Source organism: Benincasa hispida, chromosome 6 (genome assembly GCF_027475165.1).
Source record: "Benincasa hispida cultivar pf3 chromosome 6, pf3_genome.v1.1, whole genome shotgun sequence".
In the NCBI taxonomy this organism is placed as follows: Eukaryota; Viridiplantae; Streptophyta; class Magnoliopsida; order Cucurbitales; family Cucurbitaceae; genus Benincasa; species Benincasa hispida.
Genome location: NC_143483.1, coordinates 21,608,938 through 21,629,867, shown reverse-complemented (window position 1 = coordinate 21,629,867; position 20,930 = coordinate 21,608,938). Strand labels below are relative to the sequence as shown.

Here is a 20,930-nt window from a genome sequence, read left to right as displayed (position 1 = left end):
CTCGCAAGAAAGTAAACATGACCTAATTTTCATCAATCTTCATGGTTTCTATGATTTAGATCTCACCGTCGTTTACTTGCTGGCTAGAATTTAAGCTCCTAAATTGTAATACAATTATTGGCTAGGGAGGGGTTGGAGGAACATCTAAAAATTTTCTTAATCTTATTATCAATTCTCAATTTTGGCTTCAAATCACTTGAAACTTTGATTACAATACATTGTGACACCAAAGAGGTTTTAGTTTTGGAGACATCTCAGTAATATAAAAAATAAAGAAATAAATAAATAAAAACAAACACACATACAAGCCACCATATTAAAGTCCTATATAATGTCCAATGAACTACCAATCTACATTTCATCAAAATAATAATTATTATTATAATAATATTAGTAAATAAAATACTACGAAACTACAGAAATTGAGACAATCCTTGAAGCTCAGTCTCTAAATGAAAATATGCATTCATAATAACTTACAATGTCCATTCAATTGCTTTGGCAGAGGCAAATTACTTTGCACTTAGTACAAACATGGCTTACTTCAGTTCTGTTTCCGTGGAAAAATAAGTGTACAACATTTAAGAAGCAATAAACAAATACCAGTTCTCATCAAAGTAAGACGATTCCTGTTTAGTCCAATTTCAGAAACTGGCACAAAGTAGATTCCAATAATCGCTTTCCAACAATCAGAAAACTGGATACTTCAATCAACAGCAATGTCAATGTGATGTACCTGGACATAATGAGGTTCCACACAACAAAATGATAATTATAATCTTAAGATTTCGAGTCTTCAAGTTTGGTTATCTCGTGAGTGATATCCCATAGAAATTTAGGGAGTAGAGATCATAAATCGAGATATTTCACTGAAAGTACCTGATCGAGGTCTTATCCTGAAAATCGAATGACCGTCCCAAGCCAGTCAACTGGAATTTTGCCTCGGATTTCCCCGCTTAGAGCTCTCAAGGAGTGGACTGTTGCTGCCTGCAGCAAGCAGCACATAAATATTAAATAACATTGAAAGGAATTCGTCCAAGGACAAAATACAAAAGATTTACCTTTACAATGTAAACTTCAATGCCAAGCCTTGCAATCATTGCTGCTTCTGATATCTTAGTCACCATTCCCCCAGTTGTATCATGGGCGGCTACACTTACCTCAACTGGCAATCACAAATAAAAATAGAAAACTGTCATCTTGTTCCACTCTCAAATGTTATTTGTTCAGGTTCAACTAGCTCACTGATGCTAAGTATAGAAATTTCTCGTCTTTTTTTAAACATCCGTGAGTGTTTGTACCAACTTGCTTGCATTGTAAATAATCTCATAGGACAACTGCAATTCTACTACATTTGATAACAAATTTATAAGACATTAAATCTTAGTAGATGACCACCATGGATAGAAGTTTATATCCGTGAGTGTAGGAACTTCTTATGTCGGGAGAGCATGAGGAATTGATTCTTTCTTTCAACAAACATACGAAATTTTTCATTGAAAAATGAAAATAGACTAATGCTCATGGGATACAAGTTACATAAAGGGGAAAATACGTGGGAAGAATGCCTTGAAAAAACAACAAATAAATAGGAAATATAGGAGCACGAAGGACAATGCAAAGAAGGCAAGAGAGACCAGAACTTCAAAAACTATCTGAGACTTTTGCAACGCTTTTCAAAACTTCATGAGACAAAACAAATCCTTCCAACAAAGGGTGAAAAACTTGCGACTCAAAGGTTTTAGAGCTTTGACTGTGAATAAAGCTTGAAATTGAAGTCCAAATAAACTGATTTGCTTGGTGCTCGATCAAAAACACCTCTAGAAGTAAAACCATCCATGCAGAATCTTCTAAACAAATCAGTGAATAGGATTAGAGATGCCCAGAAGGCGGGGTGGGGTGGGGTAGGGAAAGTTTCCCAGCAATAATGAGAAGTAGATTTTCTATTTATGTACTTCTTTCCCATTTTATAACACAATGTAAACTTTTCATATGTTTGGGTTATATCAATTTGGTATCAAAGCTATTCAAATTGAAATTTACATGGTTAAAAATGGAAAAGAAATACTTGTTTTAAAAAGGAATAAAAACTTTTTCATTGAAGAAATAAGAAGAGACAAATGCTCAAAAATACATTAACCTTCGAGAGACAGGAGAAAAGACAACACTATTGAGATACAATGCAAAGAAAACACCAAAAGGCAAACTCTTAAGACCTAACAAACCTACTCCAGAAAAGAAACCCAAAGGCATAGAACACAAACTTTAAAGCCAAAGCCGCCTAAAGACCATCCAGCAGACAAGGAAAGAAGTCCTTGACGACCAAAAGTGAGAGTTCCAAACCACAAAACAATTCTTCTAAATTTTCGCTTCAAAGCTTGCAATTGCGAGGAAAAATAACATAACTTTAATAAAGCAAAACAGTAAGACTTACTCTCAAGATTATGAGAATTCCACAATATTAGTTCTAGTCCTGAACCAAACCACCTGGCTAAACTTTAAATGAAGGAGATCTAGGTGGAATTGATTTCCACTACACACCACGTTTTCCTATCAAAGTAGAGAATTTGTTGAACATTTTCACCAGTCTAAAACAGGGTATCAAAAACGTGTGCAAAGTAAACCTCTAATCTTTCCACAACAAAATCTACTTGTGCTTGAGAGTCCATAATATCATCTCCATAGAATTGTAAATAGAAAGATTGTCTTTAGGAAGGAGATGGAAGTACTATAAATACAAAATTTACTTCTCGTTATTGTTGTTGTTGGTTGGTTGGAAGAAATCTAGTTACATGATGAGTAAAGAAAATAAAATGCAGTAGCTAAGAATAGAGCTAAAGCAAAATTTAGAGCCTCAACCAACGAAATTAACGAAAGCATATAGATTTAAAGGATACTTGAAAAGTTACAGTTCTCTCAAAAGACACTTGTATGTACTAATATTCATAGCACATGATCCAACCTTACATGGTAGGACAAAACACACTGAAGTTTATGCATTTCAATTAGGGAGAAAAGAAAAAAAGAAGAGGAAAGGAGGAAAAAGGAGGGGGAAAAAAAAGATCAATATAGGAGTTATATGTTTGCTTTGTCTTGCAACAAACTAATGCCAACTAAAGGACTCCAGGGGAGTTATATTTCATGAAGTATCAAGTCTGCATTAGGTGTTCATTTTCAATTTTAATATGTGATTATTTGTATGTTTTTTTTTCTATAGATGGTCTTTATATAAGGGATCTGGCATTTTCTTTTAGATTAAAAGAAATAATATAAGTTTGTCCACTTCTAAGAACCCAGTGTACACCCGCAGATGTTATATATAACTCAAGTGAATGGAAAAGTTCATGAAATTTCTCTCCCGAACTTAAATTGAATACAAGACTCAGTAAGCAATATTGAGGTCAAATGTAACCCCGAGTCTTCAGGAAAGTCATTCTGGTATGTGTGGACGTTGACTCCTTTTTTTTAGTACACTAATCTTTTTTTTCAAAACCTTACCCAAAAGAACTTGGTTGTCTCATAACTATGCAATGAAGTAGAAAACAATGTTCTAACCTTCAGTGTTAGCATTATGCAGTATAGGTTGTATAACAGACCAACGACCATCTTCATCCACAGCTGCAGTATTGAAGAATTAGTTAGTTCTCAAACTTCTGAAATTTAATATTACGGCAATATGTTTTATTATCTTACCAATCTCTCTCAAAAGGACTGCATTAGGTTCTGTTGGAGGACGATCATATACACCTAAAACATCTGTCTTCAATCTAAGTTAAGTGGAACACTTACTAGGGGATACCTACACGTAAGATTAGAAGGATAGAACGATCCCTAGAGTACATTTTGGTATAGCACCACCCACCACATCCACTAGTTATGATTGGAGAGTTCTATCCCTATCAAATTATGTAAAACTATGATTTTTTTTTTTTTACACGTAATCTAGGAAGCAGACCTTAAAATTAGTAGATTAATACTGCCGAGCAAGAAAAGAAAAGGAGAATACCCTGTCTTTCCCAGGAAGTATGATTAACAATAACATCTATTGAAATAATTGAATGTTTGTTACAATAATACAGCTTCCAACTGCATAAATAATCTTCACTGTAAAGTTAACTATTTAATTTTTCCATGTGCTACCAGCAAAAATGACAAAGAGACACCAAGAAACCAAGTTAACTCTAATGTAAAGCATTTATAAACAGAATTCAGATTAGTTAACTTGTCTGTAGTCTAGTAGCTGTATCCAATATGTACGGAATTATATCATTTTGGAAGCCATAAGGATACAAGGAACACAACATAATCAGGCTTCAGTTGCTCTGCAAGACGTCGTATTATTACATCTCCGCTTAATATGGTGCACCCCTAATAAACAAGTCGAAAAGTCAGTGAAGTAAACTAATAGTTAACTAAATGAAAAAATTTTGAAAGAAAAGAGAGCACACCAGGGAATTGTCAAAAACGGCATCTCCATGCAGAACCTAAGCAAAAGGTTACAGTTGTGACATTATTATCCAGGTTGACAGGACAACATTATGCTATGGTGGCAGTGGCCCAACAAATCAGAGACAAAGTAAAACGATAGTGCGCACAACAAACTTGTAGAGTGAAGATTTTGACTATGCAAGGCGAAAAACCACAATATCCCTGTCTTTAGGGCGTGAGATATTATACTCTGTACGGAGAATGCCAGCCTAGACCTTATAGTGGGTTAGGCCAACCCATCTATTTCAATCCAAAATGTATGCCTGCTTCCTTCTGTACCAAATCTTTTGTAATTACTTCTCTATAAGCTAATTCCTCCCTTTCTTATTTTCCTACCGTTTTATTGTGTTATAAATTAAGATAGCAATAGTTAATTTCAATATTTAGATGGATCGTTTCTTCCTTCTTGGAGGGGAAATTCCTCTATTGATGGTAATAAGGTCATCATCAAGGAAGCTCCAAATTAATTTTTAGATAGCATTGAACATCTTTTGAATTTGTTCAAGCTTGCATCAGTCACCTGATCGGAGTCCATTTTGATTTCAATATTCCCTGTGTTCCAGCAGCTTTGTAGAGAGTTGAAGTCCATTTTGATTTCAAGAAACAAACTTGTATTAATAACAATAAAGAGAGATACAACCTAAGGACTGGGGGCAGGGGGAGCCCCCGCCCAATGCCAACTTAGAAGAAGCTTCCCAATTGTTAAAAATGGTAGAAAGGATTTAATTATAAAATAATTTCAGATGAGTATATCCCCACCAAGGATTAAGCCTTGCACTTCACAGAAGGAGAGAGATAGAGGAAAAAAAAACCCTGACCTTCGGAGGTCCTGAGTTCTGATTCCTAACTCCTTCCCATTCAAATGTGCCACAACGACACCCTAACCACACAATTCCAAAAAATACTACACCTATTGGGCATTTTCACCCTAAGAAAGTTTCAAGAAGCCAACTATCTATCGATCTTTGCAAACAACCACTCACCCCAAAGGTAGTTAGAATGGAGGACAACCCTTGAGAAACAAAAGACCAATGTAGGAACGGATGGTCTAAGTTCTCATCATTCGTGAAGCACATACAGCATGCTGATGGCAGAAAAGCCCAACTTCTACATTTCCTTCAAACCAAATCTTAGAGTATTTAAGTTTTAATGAGCTAGAGACCAAAAAAACACCAATTTTCTCAGAATGAAACACAACTCATCAACCTCGATGTTGATCCCAAAAAAGGTCGTTGTATTCAAATTTAGGGAAAGACTCGAGGCACGAAGAAAAATCTCAATTACTGGCCACCAATTATGAAGTAACTCGTCTTGGTTTGGGAAGAAAATAATAGTATTGCTGGCATATTGAAGAGAGATTTCGCTTTCGTTTTTTTTTTTTTTAATACATATACAAAAAAAACAAGCCTACCAAAATACTCCTGCTAAAGGAAGGGGTCGGAATACTAAGTGAAATATTACCAAGTGAATAATTACAAAAAAAAAAAAATCGAAATTGAAGCCCAAAGAGACACATGAAATCTCACAAGGTTCCCCATCCCTACCTCTGAACATTCTATTGTTCCCCTCCCTCCAAATATCTCATAACACCGCACACACCCCAACAAACCACCAAAAATGGCATTTCTCTATGAAAAGTGGATGGAGGAGGAACTCCACGATCGTAAGTGATCTTTAAGATAAAACCCTCCTTTGTGTTTGACACCCATTCACCAACAGAGTCTGAAGTTATCATGATTGCATCCAAGATCCATCTCCCTCAATAAAAGCAGACAGGGCATCATCAGTTATCAGAGGTAACACTTATCTTTCAGCCAATACTTTTTGGCTAATTGGACCTCTTCTGCTGAAATATTCATGGCTATGTGGTTTTGCTTAGGGATATGTTGTTTGTACCTCTCCTTTCGGTGTCTAAAGGCATTTACCAACATTGGAGAACCGAAGTTAAGAATTGGAGCCCATGAGAATTCAGCCTTTTATTTTGTTAAACATAGCTTTTTATCTATTGGTTTCATTAATTTTCTTTTTTAATAAGAAACAGAGGAGTATATTACTCCAGAAGAACAAAATAATAGACTAAGGGCAGGGGTTGAGGGGCAAGAAGTGCCTCCTAATTGTTAATAATCATTAGAAGGCTAGAATTACAAAAGAACATAGGGGTTGTTTGATTCAAAGTTTTATAGATATCTGGAAATAAATGATGCATGGGAATAGAACACCTGGGAATAGGATGTCTAGAAATCAAAGATGATTGCATGGGAAAGGCTATAAGAATTTTGTGAACAAAAATTTTGTTTGTATTTAATTTATAAAATTAAGAATGAAAATTTTATATAATTTTAATAGATTAATTAATTAAACATTAAATATATTCAATATATTGATAAAAAATAATTAATTAAGAATCGATAATAATTTTAATTACAAATATTTAAAAATTGGTAATTTATAATTAAAATTAACCAATTAATATATTTAAGGACCGTCATATTAATTATTATAATCTAATACTTAATCATTTTTATAATTAATTAAGTTCAACATCAGTAATTTCTAAGAAAATAAAACTTAGAAAACAATATAACTAAAAAATGAAAAAATGAGATAAAAATATGATATATTAATAAAGAATACTAAAACAAGTTTTATAAATATGATATGTCAATAATGAATAAAGTAATATAAATTAATCACAATAAATAATTAACTGATTATAAATAATCAATAATGATTATATGTTCATGATGAATGATCAAATTAAAATTAAGCTCAATAAATAATTGCTTGATTATTAAAAAAAATAAAGTAATCAATTATTTTATTGAAAAATGAATTTTCATATTAACTAAATTTAACTAATCTTAGTTACTAATTAAATATATTTAAGATATTGTTAGCTAATTAATTAATAATTTATGTAAAAAAGTGAGGACAATTATTTTAAATGACAAAACTACTGAATATTTACAACTAATAGCAAAATATCATAGTCTATCTGCGATAGATTACTATCTATGTCTATTTGTGTCATGATAGACACAAATAATAGTCTATCGCGATCTATCGTAGTCTATCGCAGATAGACCGTGATATTTTGCTATTAATTGTAAATATTTTAGTTCATTTTCCTACATTTGAAAACAGCCTAAAAAGTAATTGCATTCATTTAATAAATTTTTAGTGTAAAAATAAGTTAGGTAAATATTTTAATAGATTATTATTGATTTATCAAAATAAATATTTATAATAATTTTGTCAAATCAATATTAATTAATTAATTATATTCCAAATGAAATTATATATAAAATGAAAAATTGATAGAGAGGAGAAAAGAGAAAACCTAGAGTTTTGGAAGGGAGTAGAAAACCCTTGTTTGTGGAAAATGAGGATCCTTGGAAATAACTTATTCTCGGGCAAATTGTTGAAAATTGTGAAACAAACATGAGATTTGGATGCCTGTGTCAATTCCCATGCAGAAAACCCTCCAACCAAATGACCCCTTAGTGTAATTAGTACACCAGCCTAGGCTGTATGTGGAACAAGAGCCCAAAAAGAATCAAAAGTAGTAAACTTATCTTCAAAAGTTCTAAAATTCTTTTCTTTCCAAAGATGCCATAAAAATGCCTGGGAAGCGCAACTCCAAAGGAATTTTCCTTTTCCGTGAAAGCTTCTACCATTTAGACTATCCATCATCCAATCATCAACCTTCTTAGGAAGGCAGCTTTTCAGCCCAAAAGTATTAAGAAGAATATTCCAACCTCTAGCAGCAAAATCACAATGTAAAAACAGGTGATCACAGTTCCACCTTTCTAAAACAAAGAAAGCACATAGAAGAGGAAAGGGACCAATTAGGGAACATCCTTTGAAGCTTCTCTTGAGTATTCAGACTCCTGTAAGCAAGGGATCAATGGAAGATCTTCACTTTTCTAGGAATTTTTTGCTTCCAAATAAGGTTGACCATAGGAAATTAATTTTAGAGGCCCCCATAGCTAGCTTAAGGAACGTGGAAGGGGTTGAGAACGTGCCCAAAGTATCTAACTTCCAATGTAACCTATCCCTGGTGCTGTTCACCACCCAATCATTCAGCAACTGAGCCAGGGCCACGTAGCTGCCAATTTCTCAAAAAGCATTCTTCTCAGCCCCAAATCCCAAGTTTGAATCAGATCATTCCAACACTCTGCAATCACAGCTTCCTTCTTAGAGGAAATAATGTAAATGTCGTGGTACAAAGACGCAATAGGCTGGGAGGCACACCACTGATCTTCTCAAAATCTTATGCTTCTACCATCACCCACCACAAACTCAACAAACTTGAAGACTGCTCCTTTTGCTTCATAATACCAGTCCATAACCTGCACTTCCTTTTGTCTCTATCCCCTAGGGAGCTCCAGCCACGATCAACCACTCCATATATAGCACTATTGGTTTCATTAAATAAGAGTGATCTTGCATTCTGAAGTTGGGCATCTTCTTCGATTTTTTACTCTCACCAAAGGCTTCTAGATGTTCTTTTCTTCTAATGGTAGCTTTGTGCAGCTAATGCAGCTTGAAGGGAGTGGTTCGGGTTCTTTGGCATGGCGTACTTTTTTATGTTTTACTGTAGGCTCTACTACTATTTGGAGAATTGTTCATTATTTGGCTGTTTAAACCCCATTTCACTCCCTTTTTAAGTTTATATCCTAATATAGCCGAAAGGATAAAAGGAGAGAAATCTCCAATAATAAAATCAAAGTCTTTATTATGAATAAAAAATTATCAAATACAAGAAGACTAAACTTTTCAATCCTCTATTTATGGAGAATAGGAAAGTAAATTGATCCTAATCCTTATTAATCAAAGAAACTAATCCTAATCCTAACAAGAAAACTAATCCTAATACTAATCAATCAAGAAAACCAATCCTAATGTTAATCAATTAATTAAGGATTTGACTCAAATACCTAATTTACACTAATCCTACTACATCATTCTATCCCTCCCAAAAAAACTCGTCCTCGAGTTTTAAAAAGAAAATGAATACTATGAAAAAACAAATAAACATCCTTGACATCAAAACACGTAAAACATAAAGAAATTCATCTTCCAAACCAAGGGAACGCAAATAATAGTGTCTTGAGGAGAAAATTGCTCACTTGAACAAAAGCTCGCATACGTCTAAAGTTGAAAATGGGGTGAGTTAATTGTATACAAAGAATAATCTTTGTTGGTTTGTAATCGGGCTTGGTTGGATTAAGGGAAAAAAAATGAAGAAAGCCCACAGACTGCACAATTCATAGGGCCAAAATGAAGGGAGTTGGGTTGGAATGAGTAGATGGCGGGTTGAAAAAATACCAAAAGAAGTTGGGTCGGGTTGGATGGGTATTACCAAGGACTGCAAATAGGGTTTTAGGTGCCATTATCCCATCTTCTCATTTCTTGCTCGTGATTTCGTCCAAATATAGGTTATGCAACTTTGACAAGTGTTCTTGAATAGGCTTCCACATTTCTTGGTCATTTTTCATAACCAAGAGTATTTTCTAGACTTGAATATTCTTCTATATCATCGAACACCATGCTTCAGCGATTCTTCAAATTTCTTCTTGCTCTTCTAAAATTTAAAGGGATCACACAAATTAGGTGTATATTGTTTGGCAATTAGCACAACTCACAAAGCTCACTCTTGCAATCTACTGCACCAAGAGTTTCTCGATCTTCCACTGATGACAGCCATTGTTGGCCCAGACGTACATTCTATTACCAAATTGGTGTAGCCTAAAGGATAAAAGGAGAAAAATCTCCAATAATAAAATTAAAGTCTTTATTATAAATCAAAATTTTTCTTTTTCAAGACTTTATTATGAATCAAAAGTTATCAATACAAGAAGACTATTCCTCTATTTATAGATAATTGGAAAGCAAACTAATCTCATTCTTAATTAACCAAAGAAACTAATCCTAATCCTAATAAACCAAAGAAACTAATCCTAATCTTTATAAACCAAGACAATTAATCCTAGTCCTAATCAATCAAGGAAACTAATTATAATCTTAATCAATTAAAGATTTGACTAGATAATCCTACCGCACACCCTTGAATGTTTTTCATTTTTTCCCTCTTTTCATCTATTATAATGAAAAGTTTGTTTCTTGTTATTTAAAAAAAAAAAACAAAACAAAACAAAAAAGCAAAAAAAAAAAATATAGAGGATATACTCCAATATGAGAGGGAGTGATATGGTATATATATGTAAATAGATATGGAATGGTACAATGTATTCTCCCATTCTTTCACATTATCGTAACAAAAACAAATCCCATTTAAGAACATATTCTGTTTTGAAGGCATCAAATTGAATCAAATAATAAGTACTTGAAGATGAGAAAAAATGGCATTTCATTTCATCAATGAAATTGTAACGTATCAAAGAAAAAATGAAAAAAAAAAAAATTAATACAGAGTGAGAGAAAGAACCATAAGAAACAATGAACAATGGAAATCTAACGTCAATCATAAAACACCAATGTTAAAATATGAATCTTACAGGAACAAATCCGGAGTTAATAGCTTTAGAAACCCCACATAAATCAACTGCATCCATCTGGAAGAAAAAGAACATTCAACCATAAATTGAATGATAAACAAAGGATTATTTAAGAGAATGGAAAAAGATTGAAAAGTTAAATTTCAAGAATACAGTCTTCTAAAATGGCTCTCTAACATTTCTTTCACAAGTGGACCATCCACATGAAAATGGAGACATTCCAACGGATGGAATACCCTCTGCAAAGAAAACCCAAACAAGGTTCACAAAAATATTTGACTTAATTTCCATGTATGGCGTTGAATTCAACAAACAGATAAGTTTAGGCATTCAGTTGAACAAACCGATAAACATACACATATCTACATCCGTGTATGTGTGTGTTTGTTGATCTACATACAATGAACCCAAAAAGCTTTTCTTATTTTATTTGATTAAATCATTGCTTCCATGTTTGTTAGATTCCTCCCGTTGGGTCCTGCCTCACATCTCCCATCCAAAAGCCCATTAGGGATTAGTTGGGGAAAAAAAACATCTTCAAGCAAAAAGAAAAAAGGAGGAACCGGTGGTGTGCAGCAAAAGGATGTAAGAAATAAACGCCTACTTATGTGAATGTGACGCAGGGAGAAAATAAGAGGAAGCCAACAGTGGAGTGGCTGTATGAGAGAAAAGAAAAGAAGACAATTAGCTTAAGCTTTTGAATTTAGTTGTCATTTAAATGGTATCAGAGCAAAAAGTCCTACGCTCAAACTCCAATAATATCATTTCTCCCTCATTGATACTAATAGTTAACTTTTGGGCCTCGACCCTAACCTATTAGCTTAAACTTTTAGGCAAGGTCAATACCTCCACATTTCATATTATCATCCATGAGTGGAGTTTTGTGCAAATATCCAAGCCCACACACAGAGAATTGTTAACGAATATTAAAAGCTCGAATCTGTCATATCCCAATATCTTGAACTTTTCAATCTAATGATCAATTCATTTTTTTCTTTTTAGTACAGAAACATATTTCATTGATATTTTTATATGCATGTGTCCAAACTAGCTTGTGCACATCACGATTAATCTCATGTGAGAACTACCTAACCCTACTATATTTGGTTGCCAAGAAAGCTCATAGAATATTACATCAAGCAACATGATTCTTTGATGTATGAAATGATAAAAGGAACCTAATCCCCATGAGGAATCCCCACCCTAATCCTCACAAAAATTTATTTGGACAATGATTTCATTTTAAAATAAAATATAATTTCTTTTGCTTCCATAGAATTGTTTCTAATAACAAAGGTCAACAAAGATGGGTTGTTACATAAGATGCCCAAATGATATGATTATAGCATACATGAACATGTTGTATGTAGTGAAAACCAAAACGAATTAGAGGTGTAAATGAATAATCAGATGCAAGTAAAGACATAGACCGAAAAATACCTCTTGCAAGTGATCTAACAATTTGGAGATTGAGCGAAGTAACCTGATATATAAGAAACATAAGAAGTAATCCTATATAAAATAGAAGCAAAAGGGTAATATTAAAGATTTAGCTTCATACCCAAAAATAAAAATTAGAGTTCACTCTGTTTTATTTTACAACAAATTTCATGAAGATAAATGGTGTACAAATGTCCACGAAGTTAAACAAAGGGTCTCCGATCCACAAAAGTAGGAGTGAGTTGATGAGTAATTACAGAAGTATTTGAACAGAAGAGCCCAACAAAAGATATGAAAAGAAAATATCATCCCACAATTGATCCGTCGATATCTCCTCTTACTATTTTTTTCAGTAAGGAAATGAAAAAAGACTAATGCCCAAAGATACAAACTAAAAGTAGGAAACAAACTGAAACAGAAAACCTTAGTACAAGATAATTCTTTTTTAAAAAAAAACAAAAAAACAAAAAAACAAAACAAAACAAACCAATTGTAGGAAATAAGTAACAAAACATTTAAATTTGTGACATAAAAACGTCCCAGCTTTGACAAATGTCTTAAACTAAAAACCCACCACAGATCACAGATCATTGAAAGAGAACACCAACAAAAAGATATGAGGCAAACTGAATCAAATCTATCATTAAAATAATAATTAAATTTAAATTTTTTTAAAAAAAAGCCTGGAAATTTTATTTATTTCTCTCCAACCATAATTCTGATAGGAGAGCTTTAATTGCATTAATCCAAAAAGGATTTTCTTTTAGAGCCAAGAAGGGACCAATAAGAATTTGAAAGACATTTTCTTCCAAATTATTTGATAATAGTATAATACCCACAGAAAGTTGAATACACTGGGCAGCTTGCAGCAGTAGAAATAAGCATAAGAACACCTACAGAAAAGGTGGTTGAGAGATTCCCCTGCCACATAACATAAAAAACCAATCGAAGGAAGAATAAACTAATTAGGAATCTTCCTTTTGCAAAATTCAAGATGAACTAATGTTGCCATTAAGCATAATCAAGATGAGAATGTTGATCTTCTTGGGGCACTTAGATTTCCACAAAGCTGCAAATAGAAACTTATCCAGAGGAGATGAAGCACTTGCAACCACTTGGTTGGACAAAAATTTTCTTTATTTTCACTTTTTTTGTCTTTCTTGTTGCACAATCTCTCCTCAACTTGAAAACATTAGACTAGCAGTAAATTGTCATTCATCCTGGGTAGGACTAAGTCTGCTAAGAACCCCCAGTGTATTAAGACTTAGGAAATCATTCAAAAATAGAATTTAAAGACACTAGAAGACATCAATCAACTAAATTTTAAAATAGACTACCCTTTCTTTTGTTTTTGAATAACCAAATTGTACATTATTCGTTCACCAGCAGGCCACCTTTTAAGTTGTCTGTTCTTTCTTTCTATCCATATTCCATCCCAAGGTGGCCATGGGGAGGTTCGTGGCCAAAGTTTTAAATGGGGAAGTATAAGGAAACAATATGCAGTTGGAACAGTATGACAACAAAAACTGTACATAATTTCATCAACATGATATATAGTTTCTTTCAGCCCGCAGAAGTGATGCATGAACTGATACAGGTTCAAGTACTCAAATGCCATAGTGAGAATTACATACAGTACTTTGTTGGGACAGCACTACTATACGAAATGAGCACATTTGATTGCCAAAACAAGAATATGAAAGTAGAAAAGCTAATTAAAGAAATGCACGATAAGTGTTAACTTACGGATATACGTGTGGCAACAAATCCAGCCTTCACTAAGGATCTATCAAGTCCTCCTTTATGAACCCCTGATTTACTTGCCTGAAAATGCCCAAAAGAACCTGAAGCAACCATACAAAACCATGCCCCTCATCGTTGTGTTTGTAGTAGAACTACACAGTTATCATCTTTACAGCTTCATGATTTTATATCTTGATCCTTACCTTCAGTTCTCATCCTTACAAGCTAGTTCCACAAAAAATCTTTTGCGTGAATTTACTAGAATATTATTAACTATTTTTACTTAAAACTTCCATCTTCATTTTCATCACATTGGGCATTGGGAAAGATATTTAATAGTCGATTTGTTCATTGATAGTGCATAATTAATGCAAGTGAAGACTGATAGTAGACCAGCCCGAATTGAGGGTAAAATTGATATTCACTTTTTCTAAAATAAGTATCTGGGGAATGACCATAGAACTTACCAGCTCCGTGAACAACTATAAAGGGACTCGCAAGGCCAACTTCATGTTCTCTGAAATCATCTGCAGTACATGCAATGTCGGATTTTCCAGGCTGCTTGCTCCAATCCATTCCAATAATACCTTCAAAAGAAGAGCCACTAACCATAGTTTTCCTCAGATGAGACGAAACCGTGGCCAAATTTTCTTCGTGTATCGTTTCCAATTCATTTTTGCAAGTAATGGCCGCACCCCCTGGATCACCATGAAAAGTATTAATGCGATGCACATTACTGCAGGCACAGAGCTCGGACTACAATGCTAATAAGAAAAGATTAAACTAAGCAAAACAATTGAAAATCGATGTTCTTGAGCTACAAGTTCAGACCCAGTTTCACGATGCAGCGGAGTGGTTTGGTTAGATCCATAGCGTTGATACAAACTTCGGAGACTGGGTGCGATTGGTTCCTCTCCTTAATTCTGCTTGAATGAGAAAGTCTTCAATGACCGATCAATGGAGAATCAACGACGAAGTAAGCTGACTTCTACCATACTTTCGCGGGGTTTCCTCAAAAGTCGAAACAAAAATACTGTGGGAGTTGGTTTCTCAAATTACCTAGTTTGATAATAGTCTCGTATTTGATTCTTTGTTTTGTGGTTTTTTAAAAAAAATTCGTGCCACATGGTTGGATTTTAGAGCGGGTTTGGAGTGCTAAGTTGAGATAGAATGTATAAAGTTCATATATTGGTAAAGTTATGTGGAGTTCATATATTCTATGGAGTTCATATGTCCGTATTTTGAGTAAAATTATTTGATCTAAGTTCATATGTTTGTGTTTGGGATGCAAGGTTGAGTTCATATGTTTGGGATATGTGTTGCAGTTTTTGAACTCTAAATAATATGTTTTTATTATTTTTATTTTGTAACTTTTTAATTCAGTAATTGTATCCATCTTTGTTTGAATAAAATATGAATTGCATTTTTTTCTTTTAATTGTTAAAACTTTTCTTTCTTTCTTTTTTGGGCAATGAACAACAATTAACTCATTATATTTTTTTTTTTTTGTAGAAATATGATTAGATATGAGAAACCAAAGAGAAATCAAAACTTTTGATTCCTAATTTTTCTCCAAGAATTTCATTATCATCTTCTTTTTTTTTTTCTTCTTCTGTTGTTGCACTATATATTTTACTATGTAATGATTTTTTTTTAATTAATTCTCTCTCATCATCTTAGCTGCCAATGGAATGTCACCACATTTCTTCAACAATTTTCACTTTCAATTCCTTTAAATTTGGAGGATCATTAGAGATCAAATCTTTATTTTTCACTAATTCTTGTTGGATAATATTCCAAGAAAAAAAAATTCATTTTATGTTTTTTCTATATGCTATATACTTTTCAACTACATACTTACTTTTGATCTAAATATTCTTAACACTCATTTGAAATGTGAATTCAATCAACTAAAAATATTTTTTTACATTTTTTACGTATAAATATTGCATTTAACGTAGACAAAATAATATTTTTTTATATATAATCAACAATCCTACAACATACTTTAATAGTCATCAGTCTTATAGTTGTCGACGTTGATTATCGAAGATGCTTTCACTAGAGTTTGTAGTCGGAGATGGTTGTCGGAGCCTGAAGTTGGTCGCATGAAGGTGGTATTGGAGTTGGTTGTCGAAGTTTGTCATCGGAAGTGGTTTTCAAATCCCGGAGTTGGTTGGGCGAAAGTGATCGTCGAAGTTGATCATCAAAGATGATTTTTGTCAGAGATTATAGTCGGAAGTGGCTACTGGAGCCCGAGTGATAATCACATGAAGGTGGTATTAGAGTTGGTTTTCGGGGTTTGTCGTCGGAGATGGTTGTCGAAGCCCCGAGTTAGTCGCCGAAGATGCTCGCTTAAAGGTGGTCATTGAATGTGTTTTTCATCGAAGTTTTGTAGTTGAAGGTAGTTGTCGGAGCTTACGAAGGTGGTTGTTGGAGTTGGTCATCGGAGTTTGTTGTCAAAGCCTGAAATTGGTCATCGGAGTTGGTAGGGCAAAGGTGATCGTTGGAGTTGAGTCATCAGAGTTGGTTGCCAGAGCTCGAAATTGATCATCAGAGTTGGTCACACGAAGGTTGTTGAAGCCTAGAGTTGGTCATTGGAGTTATCATCAGAGGTGGTTGTCGGAGCCCGAGTTTCATCGTCGGAGTTGTCATCAGAGTTGGTCGCCGAAGTTTTCATCAGAGGTGGTGTCGAAGCCTAGAGTTAATTCCCGGAGTGTGGCAGTGACAGATGGATGAAACCATTAAAAACATTGGAAGAAGGGATAGTTGGGGTGAATTGGGGTGAGTTGATAAAATATACCAACTCAACTCCACCAACTTTTAAATTGGTGGGCCAAACAATGAGTTGGTATATTATACCAACTCAACTCAACTCATGTTGGTGAGCCAAACACTCCCTTATATTGGATAGTTTAACAATATATGATTTAGTTCATTAAACTCTTTAATAAACGAAATTATGTATTGCATGCTTATAAAATATTTGTCTAATTCATCTTCCAGGTCGGTTCCCAAGTAGGGGTGTTCCGTTTTCGTCAGCTTAAATATCCCAACCTTAGACAGAACCTTCATTAAACAAAGGTTCTTTATAGATAATTATTTATAAATATAATATTTTATTATTTCCAATTTAATCCTATTAAGAAAATAAAAGATTAGCCTATTGCTAATCGTATTAGAAATACTTTAATACAGGTCTTGGTGAAATTAATTTTGAACCATTTAAAATTAATTAAAACCTATGTTTGCATGCAATACTTGATTATAGATTTTAATTCTAATTCACTAATTTTATAACATTTATAAATTAATGAAATATTAAGACCTATAATCATGCATCTAATGACATTAATTAAATATAGTATTTATATTTACTAAATAATGTCATGCTCAATGTAATTCCATTTTTGTTATATAATATAACAATTATATTATAATCTAATGAAAATTAAGACATAACCATCATTCAACTGTATAATATAACATTTATACTATATTATGATGCATAGATATGCATAATGATACATGCTATCATATAGTATAACATTTATATTCAATATGATGCATGATCATGCCTATAATATCATGCAACTATATAATATAACAATTGTATTAATATGATGCATGATAAATGTTTATCTTGTGGTGAGATTTTTTAAAAACTATACAGCATACATTATGTAATATATAAAAATAATCATACATCACATGTAAGATTAAATAAACAGCAAAACTAGACCAGATTTTGGCACTCCTAAAAAGTTAATTAAATTAATATAACATTTATATTAATTTAATTAGAAAACAAAAAATATATGGAATATTAAAAAAAGCATGTAAAAAACTGCTGCAAAACTACTCAAGGTATCGAACCCACGACCACGAGCACATCAGGACACGCACGTGCATTTTTGGAGCATAGTGGCACTGTTAAAGAGCATCTCTGCTCTCTGGCTTTTTCTCTGAAGTGTAGCCTGGCACTACGGCAAGGCGCAACAGCATAGGGCACTGAAACACATCCAGCATATGGTATACATTATGAGATTGTACTGAAGGCATGTTCTATGTGTTAGGTTGCATTGTTATGACTTACTTTATGACTAGCTATGTTTAACGATTGGGGGGGAGGGGGTTATGGAGGCGTATGCTTACGCCATGAAAATTGTGTTGTATGTGAATATTATAGTATTTGACTGGATGTATTTTGAGATTGTTTGCCCTTTTCAGGCATGATTAAAACTATGATTGTATGCTTATGACTATGCTGGACTGATAGTGACTGTTAGCATTTCTATTGGGTTGTACACCTCCTATGTTGTGAGCCTTCAGGTTCACACCTTATGCCTATAATTGTGACCCTCTGGGGCCATTACCTATGAAAGCGTGCCTTCGGGTTTGCCTCTTATGCTTATGCCTATACCTATATCTACGATACGAAATGTGCACTTGAGTCTAGATAGGAATGCTATCAGCTTATATAGTGGGCCCTGTAGTGGGTCACTTACTGGGTATATTTATATTTTCATTCCTTTCTCTTCATGTTTTTCAGATAAAGGTAAAAATAGACTGACGAATGACAAAAGGCATCTGTAACTTAGTCGTTGGGACATGAGGTTGCTTCCGCACTTTATTTTATTTTATTTTGGCATGATTTAGGTTAGGCATCTAGCATTCAAAACTTTTGGTATTTGTTTATTTGTTCCTAGCTTATTAATTTATTTAAGTTGTTTTAAAGTAGGGTTAGGGGTACCCCGAACATGTTTTTATGATATTATTACGAAATAAAGGTCTTGCCCTTTTATTAAAATTTTATTTGAGAAATACACATTGCCAAGCTTATGCATACATATAGTAGCGTTCTGGTAATATAGTAGAAAATTGGGTCATTACAATTGGTATCAGAGCCTAAGTTTTAGGCTCTGTAGACTGACTTACTAGGTAAGTCCAAGTTGTCCTGTTGGCGATAAACAGATCCTTCATCATCACCAGGTATATCCCTTAAAAGAAAGCCATCTAGGATTTTATGCATGAAACTTTACCTGAACTATAGTCGTAATTGACGGGTTTTTCTTGTTAGAGCTTTTGTTAAAGTGATTACGTGTGGTTATCAGGATATAGCACCATGGACTAGAGGAAGGGGCAATCGAGGTAAGAATGTTAGTAGGGAACAGGACCTTGAAGTATAAGACCTTGATGTGCAAAGCCTAGAAACGTGGGACTGCCGCATCTTGACCCTTCTGGGTCAACCTAACAAAGGGTTAGAACAAAAAGTGGGCCTTGAAATCTATCCGCACCCCTACAAGAACCAACACCTAAGAGATTTTGACAGAGTACACTACCATGGCTACAACAATTGAAAATGTCGTTACAAAGGCTGTGGTAGGGTAGTTAAGGGACATTGTGGCCGAATAAATAGCTTAGCATGTGCAGTCCTAGCAAATGCCACCTCTGCTGGCCTTGACACCATAAGTTCACAACCAAGACCGGGTACCAAATCAGGCTATGGCAAGTTTTCTCTGAATGCCAGGTATTTACGGGACTTCAAGAAATATGATCCCTCAACGTTTAACGAGTCCTTGAAGGACCCCACTAAAGTAGAGTTATGGTTGTCTACCGTGGAAGGGATTTTTCAGTACATGAAGTGCCTAGAAAAGCAGAAGTTGAATTGTGCTACCTTTGTACTCGTCGAATGCCAAATGTTGGTGGCGCTCAGTAGGGAGGATGATAGAAGCTAATGGGGGCTAGACAACGTGGGACCAATTGAAAGAGCGATTCTACGAAAAGTACTTCTTTACCCACGTGAGGTATAACAAACAGGCCGAGTTTATGAACCTGAAGTAGGGGACCATGACAGTGGAAGAGTATGAGGAGGAGTTTGATAGGCTGTCTTGCTTTGCCCCTAACCTGGTGTCCATTGAAGTGAAGAGAGTTGAAAGATTTGTTCAGGGGCTTCGAGACAAGGTATGAGGCATTGTGCAAGCATTTGAGCCTACCACTTATGCAGCAGTGTTCCAAGCGGTAGTACGAGTAGGTTGTTTGTTAAGGCTAGAGTTTTTGAAGTCCTAGATAATAGAACCCACCTCATGGCAGAAGAGGAAATCTGATCAGAAAGCATTGGATCCTCCACATAAGGTTCAGAACATAGACAGATCATTAGGGCATTCAGGAGAAGTCTGGAGAGATAGGCTTGTTTGCAAGTTATGTAGGAAGCATAATTTGGGACGTTGTCTGATTGGTACAGGGAATTGCTTTAGGTGTAAGCAGGTAGGACATTAAGGCCAACCTGTAGGAGATATCAGAATTCAGTGGAAGCAACAAGGATCAATAAGCATTCTAATTAATTAATTTTGGCTGTAACAAAAGTATGCTCATACAATAACAAGAGGGTTTCAAGTAATACCTTTGTAGAACTTCTTTATTCACGAAATCAGCTACAAATCTTCTCCAAATCTCATTGTGAACCACCTCAAGATCTTCTCCACTATTCTTTTGGAGTTTTAGATTGAGTTGTGGGACTCAAGATAAGCTTGAATGAAGGGAACGTGGAGAAGAACTCACTACACCATCCACTTTGGATTCTTCAACCCGAATTTTTTTAGCAAAAAACTCAATTGATGCATGCCTCAATTCCACTCCCACCTTCTCTATTTATTGCATGACCTTCATGCAAAGAAGATGGTTGCATGAGATGCAACTCATTCTTGGAATATTGAAGCTTGAGTCAAGTGGGTTTTG

General features: G+C 34.3%; 1 protein-coding gene across 4 annotated transcripts; it reads right to left on the bottom strand.

Annotated features, from left to right (window-relative positions):
- Positions 1–434: 434 nt before the first annotated feature.
- LOC120079784 (Amino acid kinase family protein) lies at positions 435–15,276 on the bottom strand. 4 transcript variants are annotated; one of them, XR_016530156.1, is made up of 14 exons: positions 15,024–15,276; positions 14,660–14,890; positions 14,196–14,293; positions 12,450–12,492; positions 11,187–11,248; positions 11,010–11,066; positions 4,449–4,484; positions 4,291–4,368; positions 3,694–3,760; positions 3,556–3,618; positions 2,435–2,550; positions 1,062–1,165; positions 880–987; positions 435–736 (listed from the first exon to the last, which is right to left on the bottom strand). XR_016530156.1 is itself a non-coding variant. In XM_039034171.2 (13 exons), exons 1-12 carry the CDS (start codon positions 15,061–15,063, stop codon positions 892–894), a joined length of 975 nt encoding a protein of 324 aa, XP_038890099.1. In that variant the 5' UTR covers positions 15,064–15,276; the 3' UTR covers positions 435–736; positions 880–891. The 4 variants fall into 4 exon arrangements, 2 of the variants coding, with proteins under 2 accessions (XP_038890099.1, XP_038890098.1); XR_016530155.1 differs by lacking the exon at positions 11,187–11,248 and adding an exon at positions 13,285–13,370 and having other exon boundaries at positions 15,024–15,272; XM_039034171.2 differs by lacking the exon at positions 2,435–2,550.
- Positions 15,277–20,930: the final 5,654 nt, after the last annotated feature.

Bases quoted from the DNA above. Each gene is read 5' to 3' on its own strand.
- LOC120079784 (XM_039034170.1), bottom strand. From the start codon at position 15,063: ATGGATCTAACCAAACCACTCCGCTGCATCGTGAAACTGG. The intron at 3,761-4,290 runs GTATCCTTATGG...CTTAGATTGAAG, and splicing joins CTGATTATGTTGTGTTCCTT to ACAGATGTTTTAGGTGTATA. The intron at 1,166-3,555 runs GTTAGAACATTG...TGTGATTGCCAG, and splicing joins GCATAATGCTAACACTGAAG to TTGAGGTAAGTGTAGCCGCC.